Here is a 25,382-nt window from a genome sequence, read left to right as displayed (position 1 = left end):
AACTCATATTGCAGATACATCTTCATTGTAAAATGCCTCACACATGCATCAATCATGTTATACATGGTGTTGCAGACTATTTGTTACCCTTGCTAGCATTAGTAGATTGTGGAGCTTGATATAATTAATAAAATTGATAAAAGTGATAGTAGCGCGTGTATAGATTATTATTGGAATACTCATAAAATCCTGTGTCGATCTAAAAAGAAGTCATTTTTCCGGTGTCAAGGGAATGTACAGAAATTGTGCACCCAACTACCTTATTTATTTATTTAAAATTAAAGAATACATAAGAGCACGTCGCATGATTGATAGAAACCAAAATAACAGGAGTATATTACTATTGGCAAAAGTTATTTATGAAAGAGGGCTATATATACATACATAGAAGCAATGGTTTCCTGAATCCGGAAAAAAAACAGTTTAGATTCTTTTTCCAATCATGTCTCTCTCCGGTTCGTTCCGAACAGTTTCCGTGCTATTCCTTGTTCATTTAGTGGTTCTAGTCGTTTTCACACTGCAACCTGCAGAAACGCGGAGGTTGGCTGCGGTTAACACTACAACCTCTGCATTTTTTGTGTTCGGTGACTCTACAGTTGATTCTGGCAACAACAACTACATTCCAACTGTTAGTCGGAGCAACTTCCCGCCCTACGGCAAGGATCTTCCCGACCACATTGCCACCGGAAGGTTTACTAACGGCAAGCTCGTCACTGACTTCTTGTGTAAGTATTGTCCTATTTTTCATTCATAATTATGTTACAAAATTATATAACATACACAACTATAAAGCTCAACTCAGTTGGTAAGATTCTGCTACGCCCAGAATTGAGATGTACTATCAGTTTCTTTTTTTCTATACTATTTAACTTGTGATGTTAAACTTTCTTACAAGATTACTTAATTTGTAGTTATATGGTTAAACAAAAAGTACTACCAAATCAAGAAAGTTTTGAGTTATACTATATCAACTAGTTTGTACAAGTACATGAAGAAGTCCATCTGATGTTATATATGTGAAAGTGCAGCTTCTTATGCTGGGATCAAAGACATGATACCACCCTACTTAGACCCAACGCTCACCGTCGAAGACCTCAAGACCGGAGTTTGTTTTGCTTCTGCCGGCACTGGCTTCGATCCCCTTACTGCCCGAATCAATGTCTCTCTCTCCCTTTAATCTCTATCTCTCTCACACACACATGTGACATGTACTATATAGTTTTGACTTTAGTGGATTTGTGGAAATGCAGGGGGTGATTCCTATACAAAAGCAATTGAAATATTTCAAAGAGTACAAATCAAGAATGGAGGTGGAGATTGGAAAGGAGAAAACGAGAAGGCTGATAAGTAGTGCTTTTATTCTAATAAGCGCGGGTACTAACGATTTTATGGTTAATTACTATGGGCCCACCCAAATTCGAAGCAAAACCTACAATATTTCTGGCTATCAGGAATTCTTATTACAGCAAGGCCAACAACTCATTCAGGTACACTATACTATACTTTCTCCATCACATTTACATAAACAAATACAACTATCATTCATTCCAATTTCTTGTACTATATTATTCTATAAGTGTTAATAACTATAACAATAATTTTATTACAAAACAAGTCCATAAGTGCTGCCAATGACAGCTTTGCTTGATTAAAGAGTGTGTACTATCTGTTGGCCTGATCATCCATCATAATTTTCATATTTATGAGGTGGGCCATATTAAGTAGAATATGGTTATTTTTTTTTAAAAGGGAACGTGTTAGCTTGAAAACCAAAAATTTAAAGACCATAATAAATCGGAGAAAAGGGAAGAGAGTGAACAGAAAAATAAATAAATACTACTACCAACTATGTGGAATGTGGACACATAAACAGATTCAATAAAAGGTTTCAACCGCTTCATGAATTCAGATGAGGTTTTAAATATGATGTACTTATGTGGCATTATATATACGGCACGATACATTTTTTTTTATTTGTTGTGGAAATACGGCACTATAAATATGCATTCTCGATAAGGAAAGGAGATCGTCTATAGCCAGTCAAATAAAAAATACGGTTTATATTCCAATTTTTTAAAGTTTTAAATTTATTTCAGTATATCTAAAATATTCTATATACGCTTCATATGTTTTCTATACTTCAGTATCAAATATATCGCCCAGTATAAAATATATCGCCAAATTAAGAGTAAAGGTCAAATGTGGTCCATAACATATGACTGTTTTATCAATAAGGTCCTTAACATTATCTTTTTGATTATTTGGTCTCTCATAAATAAACTCGGATTCGAATCAGTCCCCACTTAACAGAACCGTCAAAAAATAGACGATGACCGCAATTTGACTATATTAAATTACTAATGGTAATTAATTATACCTAATTATAATTCTTTTCCTATTAGCAAAATTAGAAAAAAGATAGTATCAGTTGCAAAATGAAATGAATAATTTGTAATTTAATAGGAATTAAGAATTATAAGGTATAATTAATTACCATTAGTAATTTAATATAGTCAAATTGCAATCACCGTATATTTTTTGACGGTTCTGTTAAGTGAGGACCGATTCGGGTCCGAGTTTATTTGTGAGGGACCAAATAATCAAAATGATAATGTTAAGGACCAAATTGATAAAACGACCATATGTTAGGAACCATATTTGGCCTTTACTCCCAAATGAAATAGCACTATTTCACACCAAATTCTAAAGTTATTAAGAGGTTTATATATGTGTAAATTCTCATCTAAAATATTAAAAAATCACATGTTTTGAATACAGTAATCTAGTGAAGAAATGCTGATACTTGCAGTTGTTGATGGATGTTTTTGTGACAATATATAGCTAAAAATCTTAATTTTATTGAAGTAATATTACAATTATTGAGCAACAAAAATGAAAAATTGGTTGAATTAAATGGTAATAGGAGTAATAAAGGAGGGTTGTTGGTTGGTGCAGGGACTATTGGGATTGGGAGCAAGGAAGATTGCCTTTGTGGGATTGCCACCAATAGGATGCGTGCCAGCTGTCATCACGCTTAATTCGGACAACGCTCTTACTCACCGCGGCTGCATCCAGCGCCTCTCCGCCGTCGCCCGCCGTTATAATACTTTGCTCCAAATCAAATTGGCGGCTATACAAAAGCAGATTCCCGCCTCCACTATCGTATATGTCGATATATTTAATCCCATAGATCGCATGGTCAAAAACCCCAAACAATACGGTAACAATCTCTGCCCCATAGGAATCTGGTGCTCTGACATGATAATGAATTTGAAAAATTGCAGGATTTGAGAATGTGAACATGGGTTGCTGTGGAAGCGGAATGATTGAATTTTCGGTAATGTGTAATAAGTTCTCTCCAGTCTGCTTGGACAATTCAAAGTATCTCTTCTGGGATTCCGTACACCCAACTCAAGCCGCTTACTATTCTGTTTTTCTGGGCCTCCGTCCTCTTGTCGATCGATTTATGCACATTTAGCTATTTTTGTTTCAAATTTACATACTTTTATTTATTTTTGTGCACGTGTGTAAAGATTCTACTTAGCTTGTCCAAATGTAATATCAACAGCGTATTGTATTCTAAAATAAGGAGGTCTTCACAATTTAATGAAAATTGAGGGACAAGAAAATTCTTATACTTTAAAATCCAATCTCTATTTTTTCACCCTTTAAGAGATAATATTATCAGACCCCCTTATAGTTAGATTGAAAACTATAATTCAGAAGGGTAATTCTAAAATTTGGTATCACACACGGATGGAGCCACATTGGTACCTAATATATAAACCCTAGCTGATCAGTTATTCAATACATACTGTATATTATGGAGTATATTGATTTATAGAGCATACTATTTGATTTTTTTTACTGTTTAACTACACACACATCTAATTCATGTTAGGCTTTATTGGGTTGGATCGCTATCAGATCAACCCGATAACGATTCAATCCGCATGATTTGCCACCCCTAGCTTTAAGATCAAATCTATACATTGTTATCAGTCAATACATTATATCTTTGTATCGAATAACATGCCAAATTCGTGGGATCCAATCCCTTTTTCCACAACGAAGTGTGATGATTTTTGTCTTAGATTTATGGTAAAACGAAAATAGGTCTTTTCTCACTTTTCATACAAGAACATTTATCACTTAAAAGCGTGATTAAAGCCAGTTAGAGATATCCTATAATACTATTGAATAAAGCTTGATTAAAGGCAGTTAGAGATTTCCTATAATACTATTGATAAATTATTTAATAGTTTGGGATGATCTCTTCTTGATTCATATCCACTTAAAAGAAGTAAAATTAGATAAATTACACTATAGCATTAAACATATACTACCTCCATTCCTTAAAAATAGTAATATTAATTATTTTTATTTTAGTCTGTCTCTTTAGTAAAAAAATTAATTTTTTTGTTAGAAAACGGACCCCACAATCTCTAACACTACGTCTATTATTTTTTTCCCTTCATCTTAAATTATCCATTTTTTCTCATTCTTTCTCACTATATTAATTCTTATTTTATTTTACAATTTATGTATTAAAATCCATAACGTTTTAAAAGTTTCTATTTTTTCCAAAGATGGAGATAGTACTCAATCATGAAAAGTAAAGTAGAGATTGCCTATCAAATAAGACGGTGGCAAGTCTGCCGTTGGAGAAGGAAATCGATCCCTTAAGGTAAATAGTTGGCCTTTGACGGCTGTTACCGGCAGATGTTGTGACTTGTGAGCAATTGGGTGTGTGACTCAGGTACGACAAAGTGGCGGCACAGATAATTGTAGTATTAACTACCAATATCATTCTGTAAGCCGACACCATGACCAATTTCTTTCAAGGGTGTTCAATTGATGTTAGAATTATATACAATATGTGATAAATTTGATAGGATTCAAAGTCCCTACTTATTATAACTAGCTACTTAGCAACTACGTATACCTCCAGTTCATATAAAGTAATTTAATTATTAACGGCACAAGTTTTAATGCAAACAATAAATAAAAAATACTTAAAAAAATACTAGTTGAAGTGTTGAAAAATATGAAGAGAAAAAATTAACTATAAATAAATAGAAATTAATTTTTTGAATAGTCAAAATCTTTTTTATTTAAAAAGCATGATTATTTTTTATAGACAAAAGTATTGAATATGTTCGGGCGAGCATTCAATGTTTTGTGTCTCACAATGAATTACCTATAAGAATTTTACTAAATTATATGCATAGCTATTTTTAACTATAAATAGCCTAGGAAATACTCCACCCGTCCCGGATAATTCGTCTCAGTTTTCCATTTCGGTCCGTCCCACATAATTTGTCTCATTTCACTTTTACCGTTTTTGGTAGTGGACCCCATATTCCACTAACTCATTCCTACTCACATTTTATTATAAAATTAATATATAAAGATAAGACTCACACTCCACTAACTTTTTCAACCCACTTTTCATTACAATTCTTAAAACTCGTGCCCGGTCAAAGTGACCCGAATTATCTGGGGACGGAGGGAGTACATTTTAAAAAATGTGATTGTAATGCATCGTGATCGGTAGAAGTAATTTAGAAGGCCACAAGCCCATAATGACGAAACGAAGGTGTCGGTCAGTCGGAATATGATCCATCCTTACTTTATATGCTTACACATTTTGATTACCTAAGCATTAATATTTTATCTAGAATTTGACATGGAAAACACATTTTGATTTTTTTAATAATGCTACAGTGTTTAATGATAGATTAGTCCAATTTTAGATTGATGCAGTAGAAGTTAAAGCATGATTCCGTTGTAGTCTAGTTGGTTAGGATACTCGGCTCTCACCTGAGAGACCCGGGTTCAAGTCCCGGCAACGGAATTTATTTTTTTAATTTACCCCTTTTTATTGTTTGAGTCTAGAGTCTTCGTAATCTGAAATAGATGATTCATTTTTTTGATTTACCCCTTTTTATTGTTTGAGTCTAGAGTCTTCGTAATCTGAAATAGATGATGGAATAGGATAAAACTCTGGAATTTTATAAGTATATATAAAAGAAAATGAATTAAATATATGGAAATAGATGAATTAATGTCATTTTATTTCAAAAAATGAAGTTTTTACTTTGTATAGAATAAGATTTTGTCTCCGGGTTAAGTATGTACAATGCACGAAAATAGTTACTGTTTAGATATCAACCTTGGTCTGATAATAAAAACATTCCTTTAAAAATATCTACTTAGACATGCTAACATTTTCTACCCTAGATGATAGTACTTAAAGGCTACAATCATTTCCCTATGTTTTTTAAAATCATCATAGAAACATATACTATCAAAATCTTTTGAGTCAAATTCGGGTTGAACGGCGGTAGAAAATGTATATGCATATAACAAAAATATAGTTATATACATGAAAACTATAACATCCATATAAATTGTAAAGGTGTGAGTGTGATGCTATTCATTAACTAAAAACTATAACAAAAATACTCCTCAGATGTCAAAACATCACATTCTTTACATTGTTCTTGATTGTAGGTAGAGGTCGAATTTCTTTGTTCTGCTTCCTAGTAACACACTGGCAAGTATCTGAAGTCGATCCATTGTCTGAAAAAATTGTGCATTCAGTATAATAACATGCTTGAAAAGTAGCCAGATGCGCCAAATATAGATAACTAATTAGTACAGCCGTGAAGGTGAACACAGAAAATGAAGAAATTAATTAATTAAGGTCATTACTTATAATAGGATTATTCCAAAAGAAAAATAAGTTTTTATTCAATAGAGAATCAGATAATCCCTTCGTGCTTTGCAAAAATGCGATATACGTACGATGCACATAAATAGTTATAGTTAAAAATGAAACTTAAATATGGAATAGAACATATCATTAATTTCTGTTAATGAAAAAATATAAATATAATGGGATGTAATCACTAATATAATCACTCAATTTGATCAATTTTGTTAATCCAATTTTTTCCTATACGGCCATCCCCATTCTTCAATTTCAATGGAATCTTAGTTATGAACTTTAGCAGTCATTGAATTTGTGAACATATATATATTAACAGGCTGGTAAATCAAAAGAGGCAAGTAACTGAGTAGAAGATTAACAACTTTTATATTAAAATGTAATTCAATTGTCCTTACATTCAAAAATCAACCTCTTTTTTCATCTCTGTGTAAGAAGTAAGAAGTAAGAAATAGATTAGAAATAGAAAAAAAATGAATTATATAGACAAAACTTGATTTCTGAAAGCAGGGGCTAGTATATGATAAAATCTTACTGTCATATTTAATACTTAATTTTTTGATATTAGAGGCTGGCAAGTATTGTCGTTGCTTAACATCTCTGCTTGATTTTGGGAGACTTCTATATATTGTTCCAACCGTAGCTACAATTTTACCTTCTTTAGATTTGTTCGTCGATCAAATCTAATTGATTATAAATTCAATTAGTCGAAATTAACAACTAATAGATTTCGCATATCCTAATTAATCATCAATTAATATATAATCAATTTACTATCAATTCATAAATTATTTGGCTATTATATTGAATACCGACCGAACTTGTGTACGCAATTTTTTATACTACTACCATAGATTTGAAGTAAGGACATTTTTATCATTTCAAGCCCTATCTATAATATAGTCTCGATAACTAGTAGTACTATTTTATTAATAATACCTATAAAAGTCCTATCTAACACTATCTTGATTACTGATCGTAAATCCTATCTTAAGCTATGCTGCTATAGTCATTCCAAAAAATCAATTGTGCCCCCATCTACCTTATTTATTTATCAAGAATACGTAAGAGTACGTCGAATGATTGATTAAAGCAAAAATAACAGTGTATTATTATTAGCAGAATTTATTTAGGCAGGGCTATATATATGCCATAGGTGGAAGCAGTGATTTCCTGAATTCGGAAAAAGCAGTTCAGTTTCCTTTTCCAAGCATGTCTCCCTCCGGTTTGTTCCAAACAGTTTCCATGCTGTTCCTTGTTCATTTTGTGGTCCTACTCGTTTTCACACTGCAAACTGCAGAGGCGCGGAGCTTGGCTGCGATTAACTCTTCAATCTCTGCATTTTTTATCTTCGGTGACTCTACAGCTGATTCTGGCAACAACAACTATATTCCCACTATTAGTCGGAGCAACTTCCCACCCTATGGCAAGGATCTTCCTGACCACATTTCCACCGGAAGGTTTACTAACGGCAAGCTCGTCACTGACTATTTGTGTAAGTATTATCCTATTTTCATTCATAATTATGTTAGCAAAAATAACATGCACGACTACAAAGCTCAACTCAGTTGGTAAGATTCTGCGACCTGTATGCCCAGAATTGAGATGTACCATCAGTTTCTTTTTTCTATTTAACTTGTGATGTAAAACTTTCTAACAAGATTACTTAATTTGTAGTATATGGATAACAAAAAAGTATTACTAAATCAAGAAACTTTTGAGTTATCCATCAACTAGTTTGTACAAGTACATGATGAAGTCCCTATCATGTTATGTTTGTGAAAGTGCAGCTTCTTATGCCGGGATCAAAGACATGATACCGCCATACTTAGACCCCACGCTTACCGTTGATGACCTCAAGACCGGAGTTTGTTTTGCTTCTGCCGGCACTGGCTTCGACCCCCTTACCGCCCAAATCAATGTCTCTCTTTCACCCTCTATCTCTCTCACACACAACACAAAAATGTGACATGTATTTTGAGTATGGTGGATTTGTGGAAATGCAGGGGGTGATTCCTATACAAAAGCAACTGAAATATTTCAAAGAGTACAAATCAAGAATGGAATTGGAGATTGGAAAGGAGAAAACGAGAAGGCTGATAAGTAGTGCTTTTTTTCTAATAAGCGCGGGTACTAACGATTTTATGATTAATTATTATGGGCCCACCAAAATTCGAAGCAAAACCTACAATATTTCTGCATATCAGGATTTCATATTGCAGCAAGGCCAACAACTCATTCAGGTACTATTATACTATACTCTCTCCTTCACAATTGCATGAACAAATTGTGACTAATTTCAATTTGTTATAAAACTATATTAATTACAAGATTTCAGTTCCATAGTGCTGTCGATGACAGCCTTACTCGAGTAATGAGTGTGTACTATCTGTTGGACTGTTCAACCATCAGTAGTAATAACATTCATATTTATGAGGTGGGCCACATTAAGTAGAGTGTGCTAGTACTTAATATGGTTAGTTTTTTTAAGGCAATTGTTAGTTATGAAAAACTATAAAGTAGGGAGTAGTACCTAATTTAATAAATTGTAGGAGTAGTACTAAATTTAAAGACCATAATGTTGTTATGTTCCAAATCAGACATAAGGAAAATAATGAACAGAAAAGAAATACTCCCCAACTATGTGGAATGTAGAAATAGAAACAAATTCAATAAGATTAAGAGGTTACAACCGCTTCATGAATTCATCATATGATTTTTTAAATACATTTATGTGGCATCATATATACGGCACCATACATTTTAACTAACTTTTGTGGAGGTACGACAGTCCATACATTCTGGATAACGGAAAGAGATCGCTCATAGCCACTCAAATAAAAAATTACTACTCCCTCCATCCCGGAATATTAGACTCACTTCTTTTGGGCACATGATTTAAGGAATTGATATTTAAATAGTTAAAGTGGAGAGAGTAAAGTATAAGAGAGGGAAAAAGTAGGGGAGAGAAGAGAGAAAAAAGTAGGTGAATAATAAAATAAGATAGATGCTTTTTGCTAAAAAAGGAAATGAGTCTAATATGTTGGGACATCCCAAAAAGGAAAGTTGGTCTAATACCTTGGGACGGCGGGAATATCATTCAAGATTTTTGGTAGTACTAGATTTTTAAATTTATTCCAATTTTTTCAAATATCAATTTTATACGTGTTCTCTAAAATCATACTCCAATAATCCAAAATCCACCACAAGATTAATCATTTGGCGTCATGTTATGGAGTTGACATGTGAGAGATTAATGTGTAAATTTTCTGTCGAAACGTCTCAAATATGATCAACGCATAAAATTTGTTGCAATAGAACATACTCCACTTATTTCAAGTCAACACTTTGATTTGACACTGAAAATTAATCTAGCAATAGTACGTGATTATGATTCAAAACGTTAGGTAATTAATATTTTAGCCGAAAATTCTAGCGATAGTATTTGATTATGTTTCAAAACGTTGAATAGGTACAAAATTAATATTTTAGCAAAGAACGAGATAGATTTCAAATAATTATAAAAAAATAGATAGAAACTATATTGACTCTAGAAACACATTTTTCTTTGACTATTATTTTACCCATTTTTAGGGGTTTAATTACGAGTTATGAACAAGGATTTTTTTCTCAATATGAGTTGTCTTTCTTAAATCAATAGGGCGGGCGACTATATACATTCTTAAACATTCTAACGTTATAGCATAGTAAATATACTAGTATCAAGTATTTATAAAATAATTAATACTCCAAGACTACTATTCAATAATAATATAATAATATATGCAATATGAAGTGCTAAAAACATAGTATTATGACGGAATAGATAATTACTCTCCATAATAAAGTAATCAGCTAGCAAAAAAATTATTAATACATGCAGTTGCTGGTGGACGTTTTTGTGACAATAACTCGAAATATTAATGCTATTGAAGAAATATGATGCTACGATTATTGAATATTGAGCCACATAAATTAAAATTGATCTGAACTACTCCCTTCGTTAGCGAATAGGAGTCCCGTTTCTCCATTTTAATCCGTCCGCGAATAAGAGTCCCGGTTCACTTTTTTTTTACCATAAATGGTAATAGGGTCTCACCTTCCACTAACTCATTCCACTCACATTTCATTTAAAACTAATATACAAGTGACCTTTATTCCACTAACTTTTTTCCACCAACTTTTGTTAATATTTCTTAAAATTTGTGCCGCTTATAAATGAGACTCGTAATGGTGGACGGAGGGACTAAATGTTAGTAGTAATAATTTGGTGGATGCAGGGGCTATTAGAGCTGGGGGCACGGAAGATTGCCTTTGTGGGATTGCCACCAATAGGATGCGTGCCAGCTGTCATCACTCTTTTTTCAGACAACGCTCTTACTCACCGCGGCTGCATCCAGCGCCTCTCCGCCGTCGCCAGCCGTTATAACACCCTACTCCGAAGCAAATTGGCGGCTTTACAAAAGCAGACTCCCGCCGCCACTATCGTTTATCTCGATATATTTAATCCCATAGATCGCATGGTCAGCAACCCGCAACAATTCGGTAACAATCTCTTCCCAATAGCCATATGGTGCTCTGATTAATTTTACATGATAAGGAATTTGAAAAATTGCAGGTTTTGAGAATGTGAACCGGGGTTGCTGCGGGACCGGAACAATAGAACTTGCGGTGTTATGTAATTCATTATCTCCAGTTTGTTTGGACGATGCAAAGTATCTCTTCTGGGACTCCGTACACCCAACTCAAGCTGCTTACTATTCTATTTTTCTGGGCCTTCGTCCGCTTGTCGATCGATTCATGCACATTTAGCTACTTTGTTTCAAATTTACATATGTGTGTAAAGATTCTCATTGAATGTGATTCTCTATATACTATGTGGAAATACTATTCTCTTCTCGTTTGTTATCTAACTCATGCAAAGTCAAGCTTTGTCTCGATTCAGATTTCAGAGATAACCGAATAGAGGGAGTGAGAGCTGGGTTTGGGTGTGTTCTGTTCTACTCATTTTGTCCACTTCATTGCGAGAGAAGAAAGAAGGAACGTATTGTTGTGGAGACAAACAATGATGATTAATTAATTAACTAATTAATATCTGATAGACGAGTTAATTGATTGATTAATTAATATGTGGTGGCCAATAATTAAACAGCTTGCATTTCTAATAATTTAATTTTATCAATCAATTAGTCATTTTTTAATATATTAATTAATAAAATATATTAGATATAATCTTAATTACCTACCAAACAACCAAAAAATCCCAATAGTATACTAAATTTAATCTTATACAAACCGAAAAACTTATCTTATATTAGTAATATAATTATCTACCACTATTAAACCAAACGGATTCTAATAGTACCAAAACATCTACTATCAAGATTTGACATGGCAAACACATTTTGATTTTTTTTAATTCCCCAAATATCAATAATTCTACAGTTCTGACTTCTGAATGGTAAATAAAAATCTCAGAATTACATTGACACAGTAGGAATCATAGCACAATTCTGTTGTAGTCTTGTTGGTCAGGATACTCGTTGTGAGAGACTTGGATTAAAACCCCAGAAAATAACTGCATTTTTATTTTTTATTTTATGATTCTTAATATTCTGATAATAGATGCTGGAATAGGATAAAACTGAATAGATGAATTAGTGCCATTATACATAAAAGGATTATTCCAGATTAAATATGTTTTTTTTTTTTTTTTTGTTGAGAATCAGATTTTTTGTCTTCGTGTGAAATATTTGCAATGCACAATAATAGTTACGGTTAAAAGTTAAAACTGATTTAAATAGATTAATTAATGCCATTACATAAAAAAAAGTTATTCCAACATATGAATTTTTTTTGTTGAGAATCAGATGGTGTCTTCGTATGGTGCTGCATGTGCAATGCACGAAATTAGTTATAGTTAAAACTGATTTAAAGAGATGAATTAATGCCATTACATATAACAATTATTCCAAAATATGAAGTTTTTTTTGGTTGAGAATCAGATTTTGTCTTCGTGTGATATATGTGCAATGCACGAAAATAGTTATGGCTAAAACAAAATGTGTTGAATCTCTGTCTTTGATTAGATAAAATTTTACTTGAGTATGACAACTATGAAAAACAACATTATGATGGCCATATGACCACTGTGTCAACTATGAAAAGCATCAATGACGCACAGGATTCTTACAAGGATAGAGTGGTTGTCCTAGTGATTGGCTGCTTGACATCATTTCAGAAATTTGGAGCTATTAATACAAGTCAAGAGTAACAAGATTTGTGTTTAGGCTTCATTGAATTTCTAGAGTTTAGCTCCATGCAGAGTGCAATTAAGGCTTCTCCGATAGCTATGGTGATCGCCAAACTGTTGTGGAAATAAAGAGAACAACCACCCTAGGTGGTCGATTTAATCCTTCATGTGGAGGATGTCGTAATGATGGCTTCAAGGCTTGTGGGAATTACAATGGCGGCCGGATCTATGTCAGAAGTGATAGCTTTAGAGGTCGTGGCCGACGCAGTGGAGATGGTTACCAACAAGGAAGGAAGAGAGAAGGGCGGTTGTCGTTCTAGTCCAACACAAAATACTGCTTCAACATAAAAACTGTGGACATTGGAGGCAATTTGGACAGTGTCTGATACTTGAACCGCAACATGTTTTAATCCTAGTAGGAATATCGTAAATTTAGCAATACAGAGATATACCACATGTTAATCAAAAGAAAATTAAAATTTTACTTTATAGAGAATTAGATTATTTCTTCGTGCGCTACAAATGCGATATATGTGCGATAGCACAAAAAATAGTAAACCCTAAACTTAAACATGATAGGGTGAAGATAATTAATTCCTCTCAACAATAAAATTTAAATATGATGGGATGTAATAACAATATAATCACTCAATTTAAATTAAATTTTGTTAATAAAATTTCTGCCTGTATGGCCATAACCATCATTAATTTCTCTCAACTATAAAGTTTAAATATGATGGGATGTAATCACTAATATAATCATTCAATTTAAATTATTTTTTGTTAATCAAAGTTCTGCCCGTATGGCCATAACCATTCTTCAATTTCAGTGGAATCTTGGTTATGGTCTTTATCAGCCATTAAATCTAACAAACTGCGATGTTAAAAGAGGCAATTAATTTGATAGATTATTAACAACTTCCATATTAGTAAAACGTAATCCATTTAAACTCTATATTGCAAAAAATGCAAGTGCACTAAAAAACCAACCTCTTTTTTCATCTATTTGTAAGAAATAGAAAAAAAAAATAGACGAAACCTAATTTTCTGAAAGTATAGGCTGGAATGTTCACATCCAGTAAATGAAATTACTACAACAAGTATAGGCTGGAAATATATGCTACAGTGCTGAAGGATAGTATTGCTGAGTACTACAGCTAGTATCTTAGAATTCAACATTGAATGAAATTATTAATTTTTATATAGATTTTAAAGGTAAGATTTTAATCAGTAATCCGTTGTAGTCTAGTTGGTTAGGATACTCGGCTCTCACCCGAGAGACCCGGGTTCAAGTCCCGGCAACGGAAATGTTTTTTTAGTTTACTCCTTTTTATTGTTTGATTCTTCATAATCTGAAAGTAGATGATGGAATAGGATAAAACTATGGAATTTTATACTAATACGTTGGAATATGTTTTTATTGGTTTTATTCTTTTAGCAAAAAAAAAAAAAGAATATTCATTGGTAAATGTTTTGTTATGATTAACTTTAAATGTTTGTGTTTTGCACCGCACCAGCATTAATTATTTAATTTTGAATTAAGTAATTAACTGAAATATCTGTAAAAATATATAGTCCAAATCCCATAAAAGGCTTGTTACAAGAAAAATGAAGAAGTCTATTTGAGGTTTTTAAGTTTAGGTGGCCGACTTTAGAGATGAGTGCAAGAATGAGTAGATCTTGTGATATATGATCTCAGGTATCTCTCTGTCCAATCACCATTTGTACTCCTGAAAATATTAACGATGCATTAGACTCACCACAAATTTCAAGCATATTAAGAATACAATTGTGTATTCCACCAAACAAGACTTACTTAGATGATTCGAGCTGCATCGTCCCCGGACCATCATTCACCAACTTAACCTTTAGACAGAAAACAAGAATATTAGTGTTTTGAGCACACCCACACACTAGGGCCTAGGCCATGGTTATAATTATAAGTGATGACACAAAGCTATGGATCTTACTTCCATCATTGCTCCAAATACACCATCTGCATCGAATGAACAATCAGTGGTTAGTATAAACCTTGTTGAATTATTTCTGTGGAAGCAACACATTATAGCCACTCCTTAAAACTAAAGCAGAACTATGTATTTGCTTATCGATGGAGCGTGTGAAGTTAGCTAAGCTTAAAGAGTAGTACACAGCTTGCATTTCTAATAAATTGATTTTATCAATCAATTAATCATTTTATAGATATTAATTGACAATAAAGTAATATTAGACATTATAATTATTTAGCTAATTAACATCTTATAGACGAATTAATTATTGATTAATTAAAATGTGGTGGGCAATAATTACACAGCTTGCATTTCTAATAATTTAATTTTATCAATCAATTTAATCATTTTGTATATATTAATTGATACTCCCGCCGTCCCCTAAAATTTGTTACCATTTGACTCGTCACGGGTTTTAAGAAATGTAATAGAAAATGAGTTGATAAAGTTAGTGACACGTGGGTCCTACTTTTATATATTAGTTTTAAATAAAATGTGATTGGGAATGAGTTTTTTTTTTTTTTTTTGATTGGGAATGAGTTAGTAGAGTGTAGGGTCCATTACCAACCAATTAATATTAGACGTACGAAAAAAAATAGGTGACAAATTTTCAGGGACGGAAGAAGTACAATAATATTAGACATAATCTTAATTACCAACCAATTAATAAAAGAGATATTGGTCTCTAAAATCATGAACTTTGCTCAAATTTTGGTATTTCTCATGAACTTTAAAATTGGCCTATAAAATCACAAACTTTACATTTTGTTTGTTATTTTCCATGGCGGCTCAATCATCATATCCAACCAACTTCCGTGCATTTTTATCCTACTTAGTACTACTAAATCAACTTGATTTTCGATATAGTCTTTTATCCTACTTGCCACGAACTTAAAAAGTAATCTAAAATATTATAAACATTTCACGATTGCCACGTATAATATGATTTTTGCCGAAGATTTCTTATTTAGGCTGCCATGGGAAATAACAAACAAAATGTAAAGTTTGTGATTTTTTAGACCAATTTTAAAGTTCATGGAAAATACCAAAATTTAAGCAAAGTTAATGATTTTAGGGACTAATATCCCTTAATAAAATAAAAGCTAAAAAGTAGTACTGATTTAATCTTATACAAATCAAAATGCAACTTATCTCATACTATATCTTGGTATAATATTACTCTCTTCGTCCCAGATAATTCGACCCAGTATTCCATTTCGGGTCGTTCCACATAATTTGCCCCATTCACTTTTATCATTTTTGGTAGTGGACCTCATTTCCACTAACTCATTCATACTCACATTTTATATAAAACTAATACTTTAAAAGTAGGACCTACATCCCACCAACTTTTTCAACTCACTTTCCATTAGATTTCTTAAAACCCGTGCCAGGTCAAAGTGACCCAAATTATCTGGGACGAAGGGAGTACTATCTACCATACTAAATGGGTATTAGAAATTACCTAAACATCTATCAAGGATTGGTTAGGATATCATGGCACAATCAATATGGTTGATCTGCCTTTGGGTGCAACGGAAGATAGAGTTTGTGGCACAATCGACATTGAGAAAGCTCTCACCGAAGGTGTGAAGGCATTCGAGCTCGGCCTCCTGGCAAAAGCCAACAGAGGGATTCTGTATGTGGATGAGGTTAATCTTTTGGATGATCATTTAGGGGGTGTTCGGTATTAAATATGTATCATGTTTGGTTCATAAGATTGAACCCTACAACTTAATCCTAGATGGATAATCTTATGATAATTGGTCATAGTCTCTCGCCTTCAACTAAAATAATACAACAACTTAATCCTAGATGTATAGTCTCATGATATTAGTCATGTCAACCGAACACCACCTTAGTGGATGTTCTGCTAGATTCTGCTACCTCGGGTTGGAACACTATCGAGAGAGAGGGAATCTCAATTTTGCACCCAGCCAGGTTCATACTCATTGGATCTGGAAATCCGGAAGAGGGAGAACTGAGGCCACAGCTTCTTGACCGTTTTGGGATGCATGCCCAAGTTGGGACAGTGAGGGATGTTGAGCTCAGGGTCAAGATAGTCGAGGAGAGAGCACGATTTGACAAGAATCCTAAAGAAAACTCAATCCTAGATTGTATTTTGGTATTATTTGATATTGCAAACCGAACACCCCTATAGAATTCATATATTCGTTCGCTTCCTCGAACATATTTGTTGGACAAAAAATAAAGCAATGAAGAACTTTAATCAAGAGCCTATAAAACAGTAACTTGCTTTGGACAACATATGAAAAACAAAAAGGAGTTAGAAAACTTATGTACATAATCAATTCTGTTGGAATAAAAAGTAATTAAACTTGATTTTTTAGTAGAATTATCTAGATTTGATAAATATCTCGACATTATATAGAATTCACTATTTAAGAAATATGTAGATTTTTATAGATAAAAATCTAGATATTTAGAATATAAAAGTATTAAGTAGATGATTCTAGAATAGGAAGTGTATGCCTATAAATATGGGTAAGTTGAAACATTTTGTATAAGTTGAGAAAATTTGAAAATTTGTATAAGAAGAACCCTTTTGATCCAGGACTCCACTTAGATCCCCGTTGAAAAGTGTATCCAAAGACATAATATAAGAGGGTATCTATGTTACTCCGTATAACTATTCCAATGAAAAGTGTTATATCACTTACCACTTTATCCATTTGAAGAATCAAGAATTGAAGAAATAGATTCTATTTAAAGAATAAGAATTGAAGAAATAATAATAATAATAATAATAATACAATTAAATTGGAGTACTCAATATTAAAATCAGCAGCCTATATTGAGTCTCATTTCTTGAAAAAAAATTAATAGTATACGAATTTTCAAAAGAGTAAAGATTCAAAAATAGCAAAAGAAGAATTCGGAAAGAATTTAAAGCTTCGAAATTCTATGAGTGCAAAAAAAATCAATAATATGAATTGAAGGAATTGAAGGAATAACTTATGTGAGATATACAAAAGAGTAGACACAAATGTAAACTACATACAATTTCATTTTTTTGAAAGGAGAGAAAAGTGAATATGGTAACAAAAAAAACATGTGAATGCGGTTAAAAGGGGAAGAAAATATAGGGTTACGTTCATTTTCCCAAATCTACGCAATATTACCTGTCATTTTCCAAAACTGAGATTAAATTAATAAGGGTCTCCTTGATTTCTCAAATCAACAACTAATAAATCTCCATTAACCCTATTTCAACAAGGTATGGTTGACCATAGACATGAGATGGTGGAGCATTAGAGAAGGTTGATCCAAGGGGGTGTGAATATCCAGTATTGAAGGGTAAGGTAGAGAAGCTAGCAACAGATTGGTAGTAGTATCCAAAACTCACAAAACCTCCATCGAATCCAGAACTCACAAAACCTCCAGAACTCATGAAACCTCCGTTGAATCCAGAACTCATGAAACCTCCTTCTATGTCGATCATAGATACATAAAAGCAAAATCAACATTTTAAACATTGAAATATTATGTGTCGACATCATAATCAACGAAACCAGAACTCATGAAACCTAATTCTATGTCGATTATAGATATGTAAAAGCAAAATCAGCATTCTAAACATTGAAATATTATGTGTCGACATCATAATCAACAAAACCAAAACTCATGAAACCTACTTCAATGTAGATCATAGATATGTAAAAGCAAAATCAACCTTCTAAACACTGAAATCATAACAAATGATTTCTGTGTCCGACATCATAAGATCTAGTGAATGAAAAGGAGATAAAAATTATGAAAAAACAGAAACAGACAGAATAAACCCTAACAATTAGCTGAAATCAGAAACAAAACCTTGATTTGGCTGCTGGAAGTTAGCGACAACGAGATTACCGAGATCATCAAATTTGAGAACATCATCAGCGAAATCAGCATCAGCATCAGCAGACTGATCTGATTTATCGAATGAAAACAAATGAAGCGATGAAAAATTTGAAAAAAAAACAGAGACAATAGAATCAACACAATCAAATAGGAGAAATCAGAAACAAAACCTTGCATGAGAGGTTGATTTGGCTCCGCATTTTCCATCGAGAGTGAGATCGAGAGTGAAAAAGACGAAAGCAGAGAGAAATGGCGGTGGCGGGTGATTTTCGAAATGTGAGAGTAGATATTTGAATGTGTGGAATTGCGCGACTACGTGTGTATGTAAAAAAGTGAAAAATATAAATAGTATATAACTGAGGAAATCAATCATTATTTTTAAATCAAATTGTACAGATGATTACTGAATAATATATTAACAGAAATGTATTAGAAAACAAAAATTAGTAAAGTAATTTACATTATTGACTAACTAGTAAGTATAAACTAATAAGTACTAAATAAATTAGTAAACAAAATAAAGTAAATAAAAACAGGCTCAAACCATCCGCATCCCTGTCTCTTATCCGTTTCTTAACCGTCTCATCTCTTAACTATTCATGGGTCCCACTGTACTTTTCAGCTCATCTCTTAACTAAGAGACAACACCTGCATCCCTCCATCTCTTAACTATTCATTCAATTTCATTTTTTATTTTTAATTCCAACAAATTCAATTAATAAAAAGCACAATTCATTCGATTCTTCCATTGTTCGACGCATTTGCTCAAATGGACCCATAATAGATTAAATTTGGGAGAAGAAAAAAATAAAGGAATGATTATAGAAGTGATTGGAGAGGAAAGAAAGAGAGATGAGAGAATAGATGTGTGTTTGTGTTTGTGCGTAAAATGGAGAATGGAGAAGAGTATATATAGAATTAAAAAAAATTAAAAAAATTAAAAATAAAATATGACCGTTGAACGGACATATTACCGTTTTTTTTTAATTTTTAAATTTTTTTTTTTGGAAAAATTGATTTTTTTTTAAAAAAAATATGAATTATGACGTCATAATTCCGACGCCCACTCGCGGGTCGGCGAGTGGGCGTCACGCCAGCCGCCCGCGTGCGCCACATGGCGCCGGGACGCGTCACGCATCAAGACAGCTCATCTCGTCGAGACGAGATCGAGCTAGCATCGCGCAGCGTTGCGGATGCCCTCAAGCAATGAAAAACGCCAATCAGCGCTAACTAGAATCGAACTATTTACCAAGCAACTCAGCTGCATCATTTCTTGTATTTTTTTTCTATTAATATGTTATGCATACCCAAAAAAAAAAAGAAAGAGTCGGTCATCATGATTGGAAATTCTAATGACATAGTAAAATAGAATATGTAAATAAACAAAAAATTGATTAAGAAAAGTGGTGACTGCTTCCAAAAGTGATCACAAGCAGAGAGGGACCCACTGCCAACTACTTAATTTAGTCCATCCGCATTCATGTCTCTTATCCGTCTTTTAATCGTCTCATTTATTCACTATTCATGGGCCCCACTGTACTTTTCAGTTCATCTCTTAACTAAGAGACAACACCCGCATCCCTCCATCTCTAAACCATCTCATCCCTTAACTATTCATTCAATTTCATTTTTTATTTTTAATTCCAACAAATTCAATTAATAAAAACACACTTCATTAAATAAAATAAAAATTACAATTTAAAAGCCTAAAAAATAAAAAAAATACATAATTTAAAATCCTAAAAAATTAAAAAAAAATACATAATTAAAATACTCTAAATTAAACTATAAAAACTACTCCGCCGGCGAATCATCCCCCGAAGTCGGCGGTGCACCCAAGTTAGATCGATCCCGAATACCAAGTTGAGCTTTCAGATGCTCAATTCCGTCCATATGGGCTTCAAATTGGCGAGGATTCATTTTTGAAGTGTCAGCCACCGTGGCGACCATGTACATGGACATTAGGCTGTTGTAGCCCGTGCCCGCGCCGGGGCCCGAGCCCTCGCCCGTGCCCGTGCCGGGGCCCGAGCCCTCGCCCGCCTGGCTTGATTCGCCGCGGCCCCTCCCCATCCCCCTCTCTCTCCCCCTCGCTCTCGCCGCCTTCGCCGCCTTGGTCCCTTGCGGCCGACTCCGTGAACCGGAAGAAGACCCCCCTGCATCATCAGTTGGCGTGCTCTAACGTGAGGTGTTGCCTTCACCGCCATCACTAGACGAGTAGTGGCCACGCGCCGTGTGCTTCATGCGTTTCGAGCCCGACTCGACACCGCCAGCCCACCTTTCAAGGTGGTGGACTTGCGACTAAACATCGACAAACTTGAAATCTTTACCAACGTCGTCTTTGAAGACTCGCAACGCCGCTCTCAGAATGTCGGCTCCACTGGCTCCGCTTTGATAATTCGCCTCTTCTACCTTGTATATCACGCAAAATTTTTTGACATCTTTGTCGCATCGGTCCCAATGACTGCGGAGCATCTTCACGTTGCGGGCAAAGGTGTTCTTCGGCCTTCGTGGGTTGTAAACTTTGGTGACTTTTTTCCAAAAACACTTGTTGGTTTGTTGATTCCCGACGACAAGATCGTACAAGACGCTGATCCAAGCGTCGTACAGAGCCAACGTCTCGTTTTGGTTGTATGGATGACGGCTGCCGTCCTGCACAACCTCGTTTCGGGGCTTTGTGGAGATGGGTTTTAATGGAGCCCTAATTGCAAATTCGATTTGAAATCCCATGTGGAGAAATTGTTGAGCTCAGGATTTGATTTTTTTTTTTAAGGGGAAAGGAGTTGTTTTTGGGTAAATTGAAGAATAAGCGAAAAGAGAAAAATGGTTTTTTTGCTCTTTGATTTGTGTTTGGGAATTTCTTTTTTCTCTTTAATTAAGGAGAACAAAATCATAATTAAAAGTTAAATTTGGTCAAAATCGGGATTAAACTCGTTGACCGTTAGTTTTTAACGAAAATGTTGACGGATGACTAAAATGATCAAATTTTCATATGTTCAAGACCACAAAATCCAAAAGATAATGTTTAGGACCAAAAACGTAAAATGACCATATATTCATGTCTAATTTGGGCCTTTACTCTTTTTAAAAAATATTAAAAAAATTATGATCTTTCATAAAAATGGTAATAGTGATGAAAAATAACCCATTTGTCTTTCATGGAGTATAATTGTAAAATAATCCGGCATTTAAAAGAGTACAAAAAAAAGTCATACGGAGTATATGTTTTTTTGAATGTTGCATGCAAAAATAAACAAAACTTCCATTTTCAGGCAAACTCTTACAATAATTTATTTTGTTGGACAAAGGGTGAATACCGTTTTCAATTATCAAACTTAAATCAACATTGTTCTACAAGTCGAATAGAAATTTCCATATAATATAAAAGCAGGTGGTTCGTGACTTCGTCTTAATTTGAGCTCAAATATGTATTTTTATCAGAATAATGTCTTATTGCTTCTCTAGTGAATCATCATCTTATCTTTATCCTCGACATTTTCAATTTGCGCCTGTTCTATTAAGATGATTGAATTAAATCAGTTGACCATTGCCAGCCAATTCAAGCTTTTACCTCTAAATTCTCAAATCATCTGTTATTTGAATAAAACTTCATACCAGAAGGTCCAATACATGCGAGGTGCACTTAGAGCATGGTCTCAGATATGAAAATTAACTAATTGTACCATGCTTGAAGGAATTTCAACACTCCAAATTCAGTATTCAATAAAACAATAGCAATTTGTTAGTTTGCTCTGACCATATCGATAACAGTAACATTGAGGGATATTTTAAGTTTAGGTGGCCGACTTCATAGATGAGTGCAAGAATAAGTAGATCTTGTAATATATGATCTCAGGTATCTCTCTGTCTAATCACCATTTGTATTCCTGAAAATATTAACGATGCGTTGGACTGAGATAGCATAAATTTCAAGCATATTCAGATTATCACAGTTGGGTATTCCACCAAACATGACTTACTTAGATGAATCGAGCTGCATCGTCACCGGACCATCATTCACCAACTTAACCTTCAGACAGAAAACAAGAATATTAGTGTTTTGAGCAGAGTTATAAGTGATGACACAAAGCTACGGATCTTACTTCCATCATTGCTCCAAATACACCATCTGCATTGAATGAACAATCAGTGGTTAGTATAAACCTTGTTGAATTATTTCTGTGGAAGCAACAAACAACAGTATGGACAACATCTCATGGCTGACAATAGCAAGCGATCAACACGCAACCTAATTGGGCAGAGAAAGATAATCATTTTGCGATTTTTGTCCAAGTTCAGAAAATACTGTACTTAAAAATTATTGACAAGGCTTTTGTTATGGTAATAGCATTCATTATAGCCGCTCCTTAAAACTATAGCAGAACTATGTATTTGTTTATCGATGGAGTGTGTGAAGTTTAGCTAAGCATAAAGAGTCGTACACAGTAAATAAGGAAAGCATTACAAGGCCTTATTTGACAATTCTTTTGCATGCTATCCATCACTATAAGAACCAAGTTAATAAGTAGTGATAGATACAAAGTTCACCTTTAACTGCATCTGCACGGTAAGCTTTCTGAAATCTTTCAACTAGAGAAGCATAGAATGATTTAGCTGCAGCGGGAGGCATCGCCACATGAAAATCAGGTTTGTTGCCTTTTAATACCCCATATAACGTAAACTGACTAACTGCACTAAATCAAACCATAGCGCCATCAGCATCCAACACGATAGTTATCAAACCAAACTGGAATCGGCATAAAAGGAGTGTTACCTAATAGAACTTTGTAATTTTTTTGCATAACCTGTCAATGAGCATCAAGCCATTAGCCATCACCCTTCAAGCAAATGCATAATAATCTCATGTTCTTCAACAGCTATTACCTTCTTTTTCTTTGTACAATATTGTCTAATGTAAAACAGAATGGCAAAACTGCCACACCTTCCCACCTATTGTATTTTGGAAAACTCTTCCACAAACATCAACTTAGACATTATTTTTCAAGTCATACAAACTTGCTACTCTCTCTGTTCTGCTAACAGTGATGCAAAATTAGATTTTGTTCAGCAGAGTGAATGTTAAACTTTCAAAGTAAAACTCAAAGCGAAGGGAGTGAAAATGTGTAGAATTCAACAGCAAATATAAGGTCAATGAAATTACATTTTGGTCCCAAGCTTTCCCAGTTTTTTCGTTTGGAAACAATCTCATATTCAGCACTTTGCGACATCTGCACCACACAAAACACATCAAAACGAGAGCTCCAAAAGTAACACTGAAGATAAAATAAAAAATTCATCTTTCCAATTCATACGTACATGTATTCAGCGTCAGATTCAACATCAGCCTCATGAAGCCCGACGAGGACAAGCAGGCCCGGCCCAATCGACGATATCAAGCGGCCTTCCACCTGCAATCGAACTGAGGTGAGCAATCGTAATCCAAGTACATACGACACCGTTTTGAGTGGGTGAAAGTGAGGGAGAATGTAATTGTAGGTAGACCTCAACGCTAGCAGAAGCTACGCGCTGAACCACGGCCCTCATTGATTTGATTGTTTGGTTTCTTCTTCCGCTGGTGCGCTTAGGGCGTAGGATAGCAGAGCGGCGTAGGGCAGTAAGGTGGTGTTTGGTTTGTAGACAAAATGCGGTTGGATGTTGGATTTGCATAAACCCGCCATAATTTGGGAACATACTTCCTAAATTTCTTCTTCCTAGTCTTCTAATTTCATTACTTCAAATGAAAATTTAAACGGCCCATCTATTTAAGCCCATTTAGCCTATTATATCGATCTATTTTAGTGGTGCCAATCCCTAAAATTTCGATCATATTCATTAATTAACATTGCTTCTCAAAAACTCTTTTATTTCTTTTCTCTTCTTTTGTCCATTATCGGTTACTAAATTACTCATCTTCTATGTTATTCAAAGATTCTGTTATTATTCCAACCGTCCTAACAAAGATTTTGTTATATGACATGAAATTTTATGTACCTTTTATTTTGCGTGCAAAGGTAGAGAATAAAGTAAAACTGATTAATTAATAAAAATAAAAATATTTTTATTTTTAATAATTGATCATTTTTAATGATTCAAAGAGAATATATGATGATCTATTTGAATTAAATCATAAGATTATTTTAGTAAAAGATGATATCTACCACTTACTATTATATAATTATCTCTCTAAAATTAGGTTTGTATACTTAATCATGAACCAAACACAATGCATTTTCAATCAAGAAATATAATCTTTCAGAGAAATGATCACATGACTTGGATTCTAATTAATCAAAAACTAGTTAATAAACAAAATTGCTTTTTTGTTAATTTTGTAGATATTTAATTTAAAGTTTTTATATTTTCCTAAATAATAGTACTAAAATTTAGTATAGGTCTTGTGATAAAACAATGTCGAATCAATTCAATTTTACAATTGCAACCCTTGGTCATAGGATTGCAATCGTAATTATTTTCCGGCGGTGTTACTTGTATTTAACCAAATTATTTCAAAAAAAAACCCGAAGAG

General features: G+C 33.7%; 4 protein-coding genes and 2 non-coding genes across 6 annotated transcripts; 5 read left to right on the top strand and 1 right to left on the bottom strand.

Annotated features, from left to right (window-relative positions):
* Positions 1-391: 391 nt before the first annotated feature.
* Positions 392-3,637, top strand: LOC125212436 (GDSL esterase/lipase At5g45960-like). Its single transcript, XM_048112607.1, has 5 exons — positions 392-725; positions 1,029-1,159; positions 1,251-1,487; positions 2,956-3,220; positions 3,285-3,637. Exons 1-5 carry the CDS (start codon positions 443-445, stop codon positions 3,476-3,478), a joined length of 1,110 nt encoding a protein of 369 aa, XP_047968564.1. The 5' UTR covers positions 392-442; the 3' UTR covers positions 3,479-3,637.
* A 2,147-nt stretch (positions 3,638-5,784) lies between these two features.
* TRNAE-CUC lies at positions 5,785-5,857 on the top strand. Its single transcript has one exon. It is a non-coding gene; the product is annotated as a tRNA-Glu (tRNA).
* A 2,066-nt stretch (positions 5,858-7,923) lies between these two features.
* LOC125212437 (GDSL esterase/lipase At5g45960-like) lies at positions 7,924-11,646 on the top strand. The gene is made up of 5 exons (XM_048112608.1): positions 7,924-8,228; positions 8,524-8,654; positions 8,740-8,976; positions 11,014-11,278; positions 11,352-11,646. The coding sequence occupies exons 1-5, from the start codon at positions 7,946-7,948 to the stop codon at positions 11,543-11,545; spliced, it is 1,110 nt and encodes a 369-aa protein (XP_047968565.1). The 5' UTR covers positions 7,924-7,945; the 3' UTR covers positions 11,546-11,646.
* A 1,526-nt stretch (positions 11,647-13,172) lies between these two features.
* LOC125209167 (magnesium-chelatase subunit ChlI, chloroplastic-like) lies at positions 13,173-18,572 on the top strand. The gene is made up of 4 exons (XM_048108775.1): positions 13,173-13,293; positions 16,487-16,675; positions 16,858-17,112; positions 18,565-18,572. The coding sequence occupies exons 1-4, from the start codon at positions 13,173-13,175 to the stop codon at positions 18,570-18,572; spliced, it is 573 nt and encodes a 190-aa protein (XP_047964732.1).
* TRNAE-CUC lies at positions 14,221-14,293 on the top strand. Its single transcript has one exon. It is a non-coding gene; the product is annotated as a tRNA-Glu (tRNA).
* Positions 18,573-22,517: 3,945 nt separating the features above from the next.
* On the bottom strand, positions 22,518-25,382 carry LOC125213421 (D-aminoacyl-tRNA deacylase). Its single transcript, XM_048113962.1, has 8 exons — positions 24,359-25,382; positions 24,173-24,264; positions 24,018-24,084; positions 23,631-23,661; positions 23,405-23,545; positions 22,960-22,985; positions 22,837-22,886; positions 22,518-22,743 (listed from the first exon to the last, which is right to left on the bottom strand). The coding sequence occupies exons 1-8, from the start codon at positions 24,545-24,547 to the stop codon at positions 22,725-22,727; spliced, it is 615 nt and encodes a 204-aa protein (XP_047969919.1). The 5' UTR covers positions 24,548-25,382; the 3' UTR covers positions 22,518-22,724.

The sequence above is a fragment of the Salvia hispanica genome, chromosome 3 (assembly GCF_023119035.1).
Source record: "Salvia hispanica cultivar TCC Black 2014 chromosome 3, UniMelb_Shisp_WGS_1.0, whole genome shotgun sequence".
Classification (NCBI taxonomy): domain Eukaryota; kingdom Viridiplantae; phylum Streptophyta; class Magnoliopsida; order Lamiales; family Lamiaceae; genus Salvia; species Salvia hispanica.
The sequence above is the reverse complement of the archived record's forward strand: the minus strand, read 5'-3'. Positions and strand labels throughout refer to the sequence as shown.

Excerpts from the sequence above, each read along its gene's own strand:
- LOC125212437 (XM_048112608.1), top strand. The coding sequence starts at position 7,946 with ATGTCTCCCTCCGGTTTGTTCCAAACAGTTTCCATGCTGTTCCTTGTT. Across the intron at positions 8,655-8,739 it reads CCCTTACCGCCCAAATCAAT|GGGGTGATTCCTATACAAAA; the intron begins GTCTCTCTTTCA and ends GTGGAAATGCAG. Across the intron at positions 11,279-11,351 it reads CAGCAACCCGCAACAATTCG|GTTTTGAGAATGTGAACCGG; the intron begins GTAACAATCTCT and ends GAAAAATTGCAG.
- LOC125212436 (XM_048112607.1), top strand. The coding sequence starts at position 443 with ATGTCTCTCTCCGGTTCGTTCCGAACAGTTTCCGTGCTATTCCTTGTT. Across the intron at positions 1,488-2,955 it reads AAGGCCAACAACTCATTCAG|GGACTATTGGGATTGGGAGC; the intron begins GTACACTATACT and ends TGGTTGGTGCAG. Across the intron at positions 3,221-3,284 it reads CAAAAACCCCAAACAATACG|GATTTGAGAATGTGAACATG; the intron begins GTAACAATCTCT and ends GAAAAATTGCAG.
- LOC125213421 (XM_048113962.1), bottom strand. The coding sequence starts at position 24,547 with ATGTTCCCAAATTATGGCGGGTTTATGCAAATCCAACATCCAACCGCA. Across the intron at positions 23,546-23,630 it reads AAATTACAAAGTTCTATTAG|TTAGTCAGTTTACGTTATAT; the intron begins GTAACACTCCTT and ends GATTTAGTGCAG. Across the intron at positions 22,986-23,404 it reads CCGTGCAGATGCAGTTAAAG|ATGGTGTATTTGGAGCAATG; the intron begins GTGAACTTTGTA and ends CATTCAATGCAG.
- LOC125209167 (XM_048108775.1), top strand. The coding sequence starts at position 13,173 with ATGGCTTCAAGGCTTGTGGGAATTACAATGGCGGCCGGATCTATGTCA. Across the intron at positions 13,294-16,486 it reads GGAAGGAAGAGAGAAGGGCG|GATATCATGGCACAATCAAT; the intron begins GTTGTCGTTCTA and ends AGGATTGGTTAG. Across the intron at positions 16,676-16,857 it reads TTTGGATGATCATTTAGGGG|TGGATGTTCTGCTAGATTCT; the intron begins GTGTTCGGTATT and ends ACACCACCTTAG.